The 13009-nt window shown below is 53.7% G+C and overlaps 1 protein-coding gene and 1 long non-coding RNA gene across 2 annotated transcripts in view; one reads left to right on the top strand and one right to left on the bottom strand.

Moving 5' to 3' along the window:
- Positions 1-343: 343 nt before the first annotated feature.
- Positions 344-1680, top strand: LOC103899236. Its single transcript, XR_657594.1, has 3 exons — positions 344-428; positions 701-766; positions 1216-1680. It is a non-coding gene; the product is annotated as an uncharacterized LOC103899236 (long non-coding RNA).
- Positions 1681-1972: 292 nt separating this feature from the next.
- The window catches only part of ACSF2 (acyl-CoA synthetase family member 2), a 32683-nt gene continuing 21646 nt past the window's right edge, over positions 1973-13009 (bottom strand). The window contains exons 12-17 of the mRNA XM_009279664.2: positions 5258-5365; positions 4961-5112; positions 4428-4569; positions 2699-2809; positions 2435-2503; positions 1973-2336 (exon numbers count right to left, since the gene is read on the bottom strand). Coding sequence (XP_009277939.2) covers positions 2286-2336; positions 2435-2503; positions 2699-2809; positions 4428-4569; positions 4961-5112; positions 5258-5365 — 633 coding nt within the window. The 3' untranslated portion in view covers positions 1973-2285. The remainder of the gene's footprint in view (positions 2337-2434; positions 2504-2698; positions 2810-4427; positions 4570-4960; positions 5113-5257; positions 5366-13009) is intronic.

Raw genomic sequence — 13009 nt, 5'->3', positions numbered from 1 at the left:
CCCGCTTCCCCCGGCTGCCCCTCCGGGCTGGAGGAGGGCTTTCCCGTCCAGGGGCTGCCCAGCGCTTCCGAGCAGGGAGCCGTGCGTGCCTCCGCGCAGGGTTGTGCAAACCCAGCGTTGACGGCCCCAGACATTATTTTTTCGTAATTTGCACTATTAATAGCCACGGAGAAGTGAGAAATGCCTATGACAAAGGCCGTGGCCGCAGATTCCCGTTTCCAGGCCAGGAGCGGGTAGTTCGGAATAACGCACCCCTGACGTACCCCCCCGGGGAAGGGCCCCCGGCTGCCGGGAGTTCCCGAGCCGGCAGCGAGCGCTATAAGAGCGGGACCCGGGCACGGGGAAGGGCAGAAGCCCCGGAGGCTGCCCTGAGCCCCCCGCACGCTGAGGCTCTGCTGCCGGCCATGAGGGCTGGCCCTTCCCCTCCCGTGAGTATTGACAGACGGGGCAGCGCCGTCCGGGGGGGGCTGGGGCGGCCGTCTCGGGAGGCGTCCTGGCCAGCGAGGGCTGGATGTGCCCCGGGGAAGGGGATGGCGGGGAAAGCTTCCCGGGCACCCAGGCTCTGCTGGGGCTGAGACCCACGGACGGTGCAGCACCGGTCCCGGGACACGAGCAGAGCTCCGGGGAGCAGGGATGGGGCGAGGGGGGCCTGTACACCCGTCTGCTGGCTGTGACCGGTGCTCGCTACGTTTCTCAACAGCGCGTCTACCCACACAAGCCAGAGCTGACTTCACGTTCATTTCTCACCGGCAAACCCCCAACGATGGTGAGTACACGGGGCCCTTCTGGGCAGCACAGGGGCCGTGCAGAGGGTAGAGTTACCAGACGGGAACCAGAGGAGAAGCTCCTCTCACTGCAAGCCTGTCCCGCACCTGGGTTAGTGCTGGGGGAAAGCAAAGGAAGGTAAAAAGTCCTTCCCTAAACATCAGACCTAGAGGTACACTGCGTCCCCAAGGTCACTGGCTGCAGTTGCTGTAATGCAGGTAACGGTTCCCCCTCGGGGAAGGAAGATTTATAAGGATCCTAAAACCAGGGCAGGCAGGAGACCTGAGTTTTCCTTGCACGCATCCCACTTACTCCAGAGCGGGCAGAGGCGAAGCTGGTGAAACACGCTGACGCCAGCCCCACAAGCAGTTTGGGAACAGTAGAGGAACTTGCTGGAGAGACACTAGGGAAAGGGCCCGACGTGAACCATCCCGTATGTTTTTCTTCCAGAAAGCAGGCACGAACTGCGGACTTGTTGCCCGCTTGGTCTGCTTCCATGGGTAGAGCCCACAGTCCAGCTGGGAGATCCCGGATCGAGACGTCGCTGACGCTTCACCTCTCTCCCCGTTGCACCGTTTCCCCCCACCCGCCGGAGAAAGCCCCAGTGCGGAGGTGGAGGCCCAGCCGCTAGCCCTGCTCGGGAAGGAAGCAGGAGGGAGACAGCCGGGAGGTCGTCAGGAGTCAGCAGCAACGTTATCTGCTTCCCAGCTGGGGTGGGACACTTCTGCCAGGAAGGAAGAGGAGCTCTGCTCTTCCACTTCTCGGCATAGTGCTTCATGGTTGGGAGGTACCAAATAACTCCCGTAAAACGCTGTCCCAGGTATGCTCTGCTTCGCACTGCCGATGGGACAGGAACTTTGGTATTTCTGCAAAATCCTTACTCTCCGTCTTGTCCAAAACTACAAAATAAACAACACCAAGTCTACCTTGGAGAAGTTTCTTTGGGGGTCAGAAGGCCCAGGGGAGGTGTGGGAACAGGGCGAGCTATTCCAGCTAGCTTTAGGAGGCCCCTTCCTGTGCAAAGTCTCACTCTCTAAAGTCCCTGCCCCTCATTTCAAGCTCATCAGCTGGGTCATTGCACTGGGCTGTGTTGTGCGACCCAGGAGTCTCAGCAGCACCCAAGCAGAGAAGGCATTCACCTACCTTGGGAAGCCAGGCCAGGCTGTTAGGACTTAAAATATCAGCAAAAATCTATCAGCATCTGTTCAAGTCCTCTGAAATGGCTGCAGCCAAATTGCTCAAAGAGATGCAAGATTTTAAAACCTTCATAAGGTCTTTCAGTAGCAGGAGAGAACTCCAGAAATAAGCATCCCTTCCTCACACCGCAGTATTTCTGTTGGCAAAGAAACAAACCCAACTAGGGAAAAAAGGCTCTCTGTTTTATTAAGTGAAAGTGCCATCAGCCTGATGTCAGGGAGAGGAGGTCTCCACCACGTCGCCCAAGGCACAGGTGAAAAGCAGATGCAAAGCTGGCTGAAATGGGGCTGATTTATCCCCTTTTTGGTTCTGCCTTCCCGAGCTCAGAGCTGAAGGTGCTTTTCCATCTGCTCCCTCAACTTGTATTTCTGAATCTGGAATAAAGTGCAGAGAGGAGGAGGAGGAGGAGAGACTCAGACAGGAGACGGGACAAGAGGCCAGGGCTCCTGCCCTGCCCCAGTCCCTCTCTTACCTTGCCTGAGACAGTGAGCGGGTACTGATCCACAAACACAACGTACCGCGGGATCTTGAAATGGGAGATCTGGGAAGAGAAAAGCAACCGCTACGCAACCTGCCGGGAACAGTGTATCCCGCCCAGCTGGTACTACCCAAGCCAGGGCTGGATCCCCAGTTGCTCTAATCCCCGGCACTTTCACCTGCAAATCCCCAGCAGCTACTGGATGTGCTGGTCCAGCAGGGAACTGAATTACTGGGCTCAGAGGAGTGGGAGACCCACCTTCCCTTTGCAGAAAGCTTTAATCTCTTCCTCGGTGCAGTCCTGCCCAGCCCTCATGCGGATGCAGGCGCAGATCTCTTCTCCCATCCGCGAATCCTTCACACCAACCACCTGGTTGGGACAGAAGGACGGCGTGACCCCTGGGGACATCCCTCTCCTCCCGCAGGGTATGAGTGCTGGAAAAACAGCGCGAGCCCTGACCCGTATCACGGGATGCTGGAGTCGTGGTGTGGGGCTGTGTAAAGGCAGCTTGAGCCGCCTGACCGTCCCACCGGTGCTTTCTACGTGACGTCGAGCCCTCCTGGAAGGACGTCCCAGCCGTTCGCCAGAGGAAAGGTGGCAGAGCAGGCTGGGCACCCGGACGCCAGCACCTTCCTTTGGTTTTGCCAAGTCACGGGAGCGAGGGCTGAGTCAGACCAGCCAGGCGGCAGCTCATCGTGGGTGCAACATGGACCTGTTATCCCCCTGCGTGCCTCTGCTTCCCCAAAAAAATGGGGCAACAGGTTTCACGACCAGCAGGGAGACTTGGGAGGCTGCTTCAAGTGCTTTGGGATCTCCAGATGAAACAGCAGGAGAGGGATGAGGTCGAATTATATTATATATAATAATACATTAATATATTATATTAATTATAGATTATATATTAAAATAATATTATATATATTTTATATATATTACATGAGGAAAAACTTCTTTACTGAAAGAGTGGTTAAACATTGGAAGAGGCTGCCCAGGGAAGTGGTGGAGTCCCCATCCCTGGAGGTATTTAAAAGACGAGTAGATGAGGCGCTTAGGGACATGGTTTAGTGGGCCTGGGGGTGTTGGGTCGACAGTTGGACTCGATGATCTTAGAGGTCTTTTCCAACCTTAATGATTCTATGATTCTATGAATTAAAGGATTATTTGAAACCGTTATAATGGCAGATCTTAGCAGACCACTGCCTGTGACACCAGGAGATGGGCTTCCCAAGCCTGATCTCTCTCTAAAATTTGCTCACACTATTTCACAAGAGTCCTACTGTCATTCCCTGCCTTGAACCAGTATCTCAAAATCCTAGAGACACGTCAATCCTTTTGAGTCCAGAGCAGTGACAAAGCCCTAGAAACTACATAAACAGGGCTGGTTTGCAACCCATCTGCACTGGGACTGTTCCAAGGAGAGATGCTAGCCTGGCACAGGCACAACACTGACTAAAGTGGTTTATTTATGGGGAAACTTGTCTGGCACAAAACCTGGAGAACAATCCCAGCAGACTGGGAGCAGCTGCTCAGTGCTGCAAATCATTGCTGTCTTGTGAAGGGGTGAAACTAAGTCTCACTCCTCATCTCCAGGGACTCATTGGAGGGGTCTTTTCGGATTTAGGAGTTTAGTAATTAATTATCAGTAAAAACTGTCCTTCCAGACTGCTTTCCAAGTAAGAATTTCAGAGGGAGCTATGAAAGTGGACAAGCAGTTTAAAAAACTGAAGAATGACAGTCACTACTTTGCAGACGTGAAGCTGGTGCACGAGGGGATTGCCCAAACTGACGTGCCCCATGCCAGGAGCTCTGCCTGTCCCTTCCCTGCCATGAGCCTCTCCCTCCCGCTCGCCGACCAATATTACACAAAAGGACACTGAAAACAGGGGAAGACAACCAGGTCCCAAGCAGCAGTCCCAGCAGCTTTGTGTACAGGTTTCCCACCACAGGAACCATTGCTGCTCACCCACCCCACCTGCCTCCCGCTCACCTGGACCTCCTCAACCTTGGGATGGGTGTGGAGAAACTGCTCAAGTTCTGCTGGGTAGATGTTCTCTCCTCCCCGAATAATCATGTCCTTGCAACGGCCTATAATTTTGCAGTAGCCGTGCTCGTCCAGGCTTGCAAGGTCCCTGCAACGACACCACACTCCTAGTCCTGTCCCAGCTGGGTGGAAGGATGGCTGATGCTCCCACCCAGCCTGGTCTGGAGGCCAGGCCAGGGTATCCGGAGGCTAACGGCTGAGATGCCACCTGAACACATGGAAGAGATCAAAGAGCTCCTGCTACAGCCAGACATTGCCACCGGCGGCGTCCACACGAACATCAGGGCTCAGCGGGAGGCGATTCCTGCCCCTGTGGTGTACCCCTGTGGTGTACCCCCACAACCCCTCCATCGCACCAGTAGCGAAGCGACTATCCCCATCTCCAGGGGCACTTGGCACCGAGGGTTCCGTGCTAAAAGCTGTTCCGAAGTTTCATGGAGAGATCAGACCAGGGGGAGCAGGGCTGTTTCCAGACTCACCCCGTCTTGTACCACCTCTCAGCAGTGACCACTTCGCTCGTCTTGGTGGGGTCATCCCAGTAGCCCAGCATGACGCAGTAGCCACGGATCTGAAGCTCCCCGGGAGTGTTCAGAGGCACAGACTTCCCTGTTTCCGGATCCTCAATTTTTGCCTGCAGTGGAAGAGAAGAAGGGCTTAGTAGGGGACGTCTGAGCCAAACGTGATGGCATGCCCCAACTCCAGCACCAGGCAGGGAGGACGGACTGAGGTCTGCTGCAGGCAGAGGACCCGGAGCAGGTGGGGAGGGTCATGGTCACCTCTGTGTGGGGTAAGATGTATCCCACCGTCTCGGTTTTTCTGGCGATGCTGTCACTGGGGAATCCCATGAAGGTGACAGGGCTGTTTTCTGTGGTCCCATAGGCAACCTGCAAACACAAGAGGAGAAACATGCCTCAAGGGGAAAGAGGACCGTGCAGCTCCAGGCATGGGGAAGATGAAGCTAGTGATGACCACAGGGGAGAGTGGGGTGGGAGGAGGATGTTCTCAACAAGTCGGTCAGGTCACAGGCAAGCACTGCTCTCCTGGCCCGTGGACGGGGCTCTCCAGACACTCCTGCCAGAGAGTCCTGGAGAGATAGGAGCTAAAGCAGGACTGCATCTGTCTGCCATGGCCTTCCTCACCTCCATCGCTGTGCTCCAGACCCTCACCACCCATGACGCTTTGGGTGTCATGTACTTCTGACACCCCAACTACTTTTCTTGGAGGACCCCAGGGTTCGCCCTCCTCTTTTTTTAACCTACGTCTCTCCAAGCCCTGTCCTGTTGACTCCCTACCATCTCTGCCAGACACTGATTTTGCCTCAGTGCCCTTGCAGCCATCTACTCAAGGTGCTGAGTTCACCTTGCATCTTCTACAGCTCAGGGCACATCGGACATCACTTTGGAAAAACCCTGGAGCCAGCAGTGGGCTCCTGTGGGAGACCGCGTGTCCCGCAGCACGGCTGCTTGCTCCAGATCCTTTTGTGCAGACATCAGCTCCTGTAACCCTCATAAATGCATCACGAGGCTGCACAACGCTCGGCGCAGCTGCACTTACAGACTGAAAGCCTCACAGCAGGACAAAAGCTCTCGCTGCTAAACCTCTCTCACCGCTAATCCCAACGGCAGGCTCTGAGTCACCTCAGCTGAAGGTCACTTCTCCTCGGAGGAAAATTCCAGCTCTTTATGCCCAACTCAGTGGCCTGTCGAGACAGCAGGAGCTGGGCAGGAGGTGCTCTGGGCAGCTCTGAGCTGCACCAACAGCAGCATTGCTGGAACTGCTGCTTCACCTCCAGCTCTCGGGAGCTGCGTTTCAGTGGTGAGACATGCAGCAACACTGCTCTGGTCTCTCTAACCCACTCGGCATGTCGTGTGTCATCAGACAGGGTTTCTCTCCCACCCACTAATGTCACCAGTGGCTGCTTTGCTGGGAGAGCACAGCTGGGAAAGGACCGACACGGGAAGCGTTTGCTCTTTTCTCCTCCACATCTTCAGACCGACACGTGAGCAGCTCTGACCCACTGAACTGCAACAGGGCCCGACCATCTTCCTACAGCCTTGGCAGCCAGACCTGGGTCGTGCCTTTAGAGCAAATGCCAGGGCTCCATCGCTGGCTGCAAGGGCACATCTGCATGGTCAGGGCTTCTGCACAGTGCTCACCAGACTCCAGGCACCGTGCCCAAAATTAACAAGGGGCTTTGCAAAGGACTATGATGAGGCATCCTGAAAAACATACATACATATATCCTGAAGGAGCTATACATAATACTGGTGGGAGCACTTGGCACTTTCTGCCGCTTGGGTCTGCTGAAGGATCTCATGTTGGGCACAGTCTGTCATAACGGCTGATGCTCTTGTTTGACTACACCGGGGTCAGTGCGAATCCGAGCTGGAGATTTGCAGGAGCCTCCTCTTAGCCAGGAATCTGGAAGAGATCGTCTCCAGGATGCTGCAGGGACCATCTGGTGCAAACTGCTCTGCTAGGAGCCTGGCAACCCACAGGGAGCGACTGTAAATAGGCTTCTCCTACCAGACGCAACGATAGCTTCCCAGCCGGGATGGAAACCTACAGCGTCAAATGCTCAGACAGGATTTCTCTCCCACCCACTAATACGAGTCCTGTGGCTGGACCAAATGACTGACGAGACACAAATCCAAGATCTTAAACACTTATTAAAAATCCCAGCGCCTTTGTTTTTTTGTTTTACTCTGCTGGATGAATTGCAATGTCGGTCCCAGGATCCCGGCCAAGCCCTGAGTCAACCCTTTCTGCCTCTCCAGGTCGCTCCAGCAGTTTAATTGGACACAGCAGCAGGCAGCTCCCTGGCAGGACGATGCTGTGGGTACCGCAGCTCACCAGGATCCTCTAGATGCCTGGCAGCGTGCCGTGTACCCCAAGCACCGGCTGTCTGTGCCTTGGCCGGCGGCTTGTCGCCATAAACACCCTCACACCCTCAGTAACGGGTTTCCTGACTCGGCCCAGAGAGCGACGTGGGTCTGAACCTCCAGCCTTCAGTCTTCTGCCTGATCGCTGCCTTCCCCTCCCAGCCTGCCTGCACCGGCACCGCTCTCTGCAGCCAGGCACCAGGATGTTGCTCCTGACCTTTCCAAGATAGCATTTCTCTCTTGGGATAGTGTTTTCCCCATCTGCATGCCCAGGACAGAGGCACTGGCTGGAGCAAGCCCTCGTGCCAGCTCTGCTGTCCTTCCTGACCCTCATCTGACACGTGGAGCATCCTCCAATGGCTCCATCGTCCCAGCCCAGCCGCGGCTTGTGGTGCACGAGATGAAACAATGCTTCCACAAAACCCCATATACCAACTTAAGCTTGGAGATATCCACGAAGATTCATAGTTTTCAAGACCCAAAGGGACACTTAGCATCCTCTAGCCTTGTCATCTGGTATAATTCAGTCCAGAAAACCTCACCCAATAATTTCTGCATCAGCTCCATAATTTCCACTGGAGCTATATCTTGTGTCAAAGCAAAGCTTTTCAGGGGCAAGGAGTCCAGCTCGGACCCTTGGCTTTGAGAGGAGCTACAAGAGTACAGAATATAACTGACTGTAAAGCCTTTTTTACTGTGAGGACCACAAGTGACCCCCTCCAGTGCCCAGCACGCAGATCAGTCCTGCCTTCAGCAATGACAAGGACAGCTCCAAAACAAACTGCCACCTAACTTACTCCTACCGACAAGAGATTCATTCTTTGTGAATCCTAAGCCTCTGTCTAAACCAGGAATAAAAAGAACATCTTAGCAGAACTGTGTTTTTTAAAGCACATTTCAAAAACATTTCCTGCTAGCGCTGTTTAAACACTGGCCACTGCAGAACAGGCAAAACAGCCTGAAGAAGGAAGCGTCTAAAAATTAAAAATAAAGCAAAAACAATCAGACTCCAGTCTCTTTAGTAAACATTTGGGAGGCAGACTGATCCGGTGGGGAGAGCGGGGACTCTGAAGACCCTGGGTTTTTCCCAACCGTGCCGCTTATTTACTGCATAACTTGGAACGAGTCACATCAGCTCTCTGCTCCTCGGTTTTCCCCCAGCGTTCAACGGCAATAAAAACACCCACTTCCCTCCGCACTCAACTGCTGCTGAAAGGCTGCGATGAAAAGGCTGGCTTCAGGACCACCAGTACCCCAAGCAGGGCTACACTGGGTGGGACTGGAGCAGAAGGTCCTTGGAGGAAACCCCCTCTGGACCTGAACGATGCTCAGGGAGGACCTTCACGTTCCTCATCACCACCCTCTGGTTATGCCACGCTGGAGGATGATGGCAGGGCTTGAACCACCAAACTAAAACCTGCAGAAATTGAGCTTTGCCGAAGACAATATTGGCCTCAGAAAAAAGCAGCAAATTGACCATGAAATAATAGGGATTTTCAGACTTCAAAGGCGGCGTAGTGAACAACAGAAAGCAGACTGGCAACCCAAGAGATGTGCTAAGGGACCTCTAAGAGACCCTTTGAATCCCTCACAGTGTAACATGCCGGATGGATCTAATTATCCCTAAACCCGTGCTGAGTGTGTTGTCTGCCTCAGATACCTCCACCAAAGTCACCCCCATCCCTTCCCTTCACAGCCAGCTCCAAATCATTCTCAACTGAGCAACGATCTTCCCTCATTCAGCTGCTCTCTACCAAGATCACCCTGAGTGTTGCTGTCCTCTGGGGACATGTGCCTCCTTGCTTTGGAGATGTCCTGCTATCCCAGATTGCGTTGGAATATTCCTGAACCTTCAGGTCAACTTTGCTGCCGCAAAAAAACAACTTCTGATCACGTCCAGCCTATGTCACACTGAGATTTCATTTCCTTCCCCAGCAACAGTACCATCTTTGTGTCAAAAACGTCAGGACACAAACAAGCGGGTCTTGTAGGACTAAACCTCCAAGGGTGGCCACCCTGTTGGCATTTCTCCCCACCCGGAGAGCTGCCAGACAGTCCCAGTTTGGATGGGGCTTAAAAAGTTCCCAAAAATATCAGGTGCCCAAAGCACCGTCTTTGTGTTGCAGCACGCAATGGGCTTTGCCTCAGGAGGAGACCACTGCAAAAATGGCAACCCAGCTCGCCCGGGCCAGAAGACTGCCGCTGAAAATTAACCTCCTGTTATTGTACAGTCAGGACAAACTGCTCCTCGCGGTCTGGAGTTAAAGCTGCCTCTCTTCTTCCCAGGCTGAGCAGAAGTCTTGAGGCTTGCAAGTATTTCCCTAGTCCTGCCAGCATGTCAGAAGCACTGCCCAGTGGCAACCAGCAAAGACATGTGCAGTTACTTACTGGTTTATCCACAGCTTGATAAGAGGCCTTTGCTACGTAATTAACTCCATCCTCCCTGCTGCTGGGTGCCAATGCATTTAGAAAAAGTGGAATTAGAAGGAAAAAGTGAGAGGAAACGTGCAGAAACAGAGTCTTGCAAGGGTGGAAAACCACTGGTTTGGGGCTACCTGAATGCTCAAAGCTGCTGGAGAAGGAAACTCGGCAAAAACCAAGGGGCAAAGGTAACATCCCCATGGATTTGGAGAGCTCAGCTCCCACCGAAGACATGGCTGGAAGTCCAGGATCTTGTTGCTTCCATGCTGCATTAAGTGTTCTCACAGCACGTTCCCATAGCTTCTGCAGCTACTGAAACCACCTATTTGTCAGGTCCTCCCCAAAAATGAGGTGGAATGGAATGGGATGGGGAGACAGGTCCTCCCCAAAAATGAGGTGGAATGGGATGGGGAGGTCTCACTTTGGCTAAGGACAAGCAGGGAAGTTGTCACCGAGTGGAGCTGATTTTCCATTTTGAGAAGAGGGGGGGGGCTCATGGCTGGGGAGCGTTTGGGAAAGTCGGAAGCCTTGCATGGATCGGTTGTGTTCTGCAAGGGAAGAAAGCTCCGCTCTTCTTCAGAGACGGCAAGAGCTGCAGAGAGGACAGCAGCCCTGGGCAGAGCAGCAGGCTGCTAGGGGATGCCCGGTGCCTTGCAGGGTGGACGCGGCAGGGCCGGGCAGAGGCAGCAAGGGCTGGGTGAGCTTCAAGGAGAGGCCAAGAGCGTCATGCAGCAGCTGCTGGGATCAGACAGAAGGGAAGGGTGGGTGGACATCAACAGGGAGCCAAATTGGCAACATACCAATGGGTGGAGGCTACGCTACCGTGGAAGAAAACCATCAGAAGGAAGGAGGTGCACCCACCACCACCTCCTCCGGCTCAACAAGCAGCCTGGGCCCCCACACCACAGTGAAGGGTACCCTTCAAGCATGTCAAATAGAAACGATAACTCAGGTCTGAACTCAGAGCCCCAGATGCCACCGTCGCTGATGGTTTACTTGCACATCACCGAAAGCCAGGGATTTATCAGGTACTGCCTGGAAGAGGGGGGACCCTGGAGACCCTCTGGGGCTCCCCATGCCCACCCAACCAGGGCTCCTCAAACACTTCCCGGAGGGTGTTCCACACTTGGGACAACTCCCCTGGACACTGCAGAGCTTGCACCTTCTCCCACCCTGCTCCCTCCAGAGCAGAGGCAGGGGCTCAGCTCCGCAAGGGCTGGTGCTGTGCAGGCTGCAGACAAGGACAGCACGTGCAACCCAGGGCACCTCCCCAAGCTGCCTGGGCCCTCGCCTCCAGCCTGGACCTCAAGGCCAGCTACGCTGGTGCCACTTCAAGAAGGTGATTGCTAGCGTGCGCTGACATACAAAATTAGATCTGGATCCCCTTAAAATCTACAGAATCAGGCTTAAGCGAGCAATGGAATATTGTTACATGGAGTAACACACGTGCAGCTGTCTTGATATGCCAGAATTGTCAGTACTAACAAAAATAAAAGATTAAACATGGAAAAGACCATCTCCAGTGTTGTATCAAAACAGTTCTGACTCGCAGCACCAAAGAAACATCCCAAATCTATATTTATACTGTTTCAAAAACTGTATTTATTTGCTTAGCCCACAACGCCTCCAAGAAGGAGAGGAGGGGAGTCCAGCATCTGCAAATTACCAGGCACCGGGAATGTTTGCAGAACTGTTAAATCAATTAAGAAAGAGAGGATGGCAGGATAATCCTGCCTCTTCTGCGATGTCCTAGCAGCACCGGTCCCAGGGGACCTGCGAGGTACGGGGCTGGACAGGACCCAGCTCACTGTGGTATCCCACCGCGGCAGGGGGAACACTGACACTGCTGCCATTGTCACAGCCAGACTACGAGCCACCCACGAGCGGGACCCAGGCGAGCTTTTGAGGATCACTGGACGTTTGCTGGCCAGCCGAGGGCTGCGAAACCCCGTGTGGGAAGACCAGACCCCGCCAGCGAGCAGCTCAAAACACAAACAGCTGGGAGCCCAGGGGCGAGGTGCCAGCTGTGGCAGATGCCAACCAGCTCCCGCCACAGGAATGCGCTCACAGAGGCATGGAAATCAAAAAACATTAGGGGAAAGAACTTCCTTTTATTCAACATTTGTGCCTGGAGAAATGGAGCTGAGAAGCAGACACCTTTTCCCCAGTAGCACTGCCCTGCTGCCACCCCACCGTGGGACCAAAAACAACCCGGCATCCACCTAACCTCTGCTGCAGGCACCGGGCTGGCGGCGAGCCCTCGGGGTAGGGACGGCTTCCCACCTTGCACCGGCATTGTGGCAGCTACATCACGGCGTCTTTGCGAGGAAGCTACGGGTCTTACCCCTGTCCACAGCCTGCCTGCTCCAGCCACAGCACACACATCCCGGCAGGGAGCGTGTCCCTGTCCTCAAAAACCTGCAGTCTCAGGCAGCAAAGAGATAAAGGGTAGAAGAAAGGGAAACTTATCCTCAGAGGAAGAAAGGCGAGAAGATGGTTTGGGCAGTTTAACCTCTGAAAAGGGTCTTGTTCCAGAGATACACATGGGTGGGATGTATTTATGGATGGAGTTTGCAAGGCCCTCACCAGCTTTTTGCTCCAATCTGACCCACACTGGCAGAAATCTCTGCAGAAACGGTAAGCTGTCAGCTGGTATTTTTTGCAAGGGGATGGGAAAACCAAGTATGAGACATCAGCTGCACTCGGGGAGGGAACACAGATACGCTACCTAGCTTCAGTGTCCAGCAGAAACAGGCTGGATTTAAAATCTCACCCATCAGTTGCTCTTGCATAGTATAGCTGGTACATAACTGCAGGAATTGTTCATCAAATAATTACAAGTAAGACTAAGGTGGTTGAACCTGCTCAGAAAGGGAAAAAAAATAAAATAAATCAATCAGTGGATAGAAGATGATGCTTTAGAGGTGACTTTTTTTTCTTTTCCAATCATTCACCCAGCTCCCTGTCTGAACTTTACGAGCAGCACACACTTAAGAGGCACTCAGTCCTGATCAACCTGGAAAGGCAAAGGAGGCAAACACGGAGGGTTCTTCTATCTACCTCCTCTTCCGCTGTCTCAAAGGTCCTGACCAAGACACTCAAAGAGATATTCCAGAGATCAAAACACGTGCGTGACCACTGCGGTGCCTACTGAACCAGGCATAAGCAAGAATACCGTTGTTTTGATCAAAGAGTTGTAAATCCTACAGTAACTACAGTAGTGAG

The sequence above is a fragment of the Aptenodytes forsteri genome, unplaced genomic scaffold (genome assembly GCF_000699145.1).
Source record: "Aptenodytes forsteri isolate BGI_AS27 unplaced genomic scaffold, ASM69914v1 Scaffold563, whole genome shotgun sequence".
In the NCBI taxonomy this organism is placed as follows: domain Eukaryota; kingdom Metazoa; phylum Chordata; class Aves; order Sphenisciformes; family Spheniscidae; genus Aptenodytes; species Aptenodytes forsteri.
Note: the sequence above shows the minus strand (reverse complement) of the source record. Positions and strands in the feature narration are given on the sequence as shown.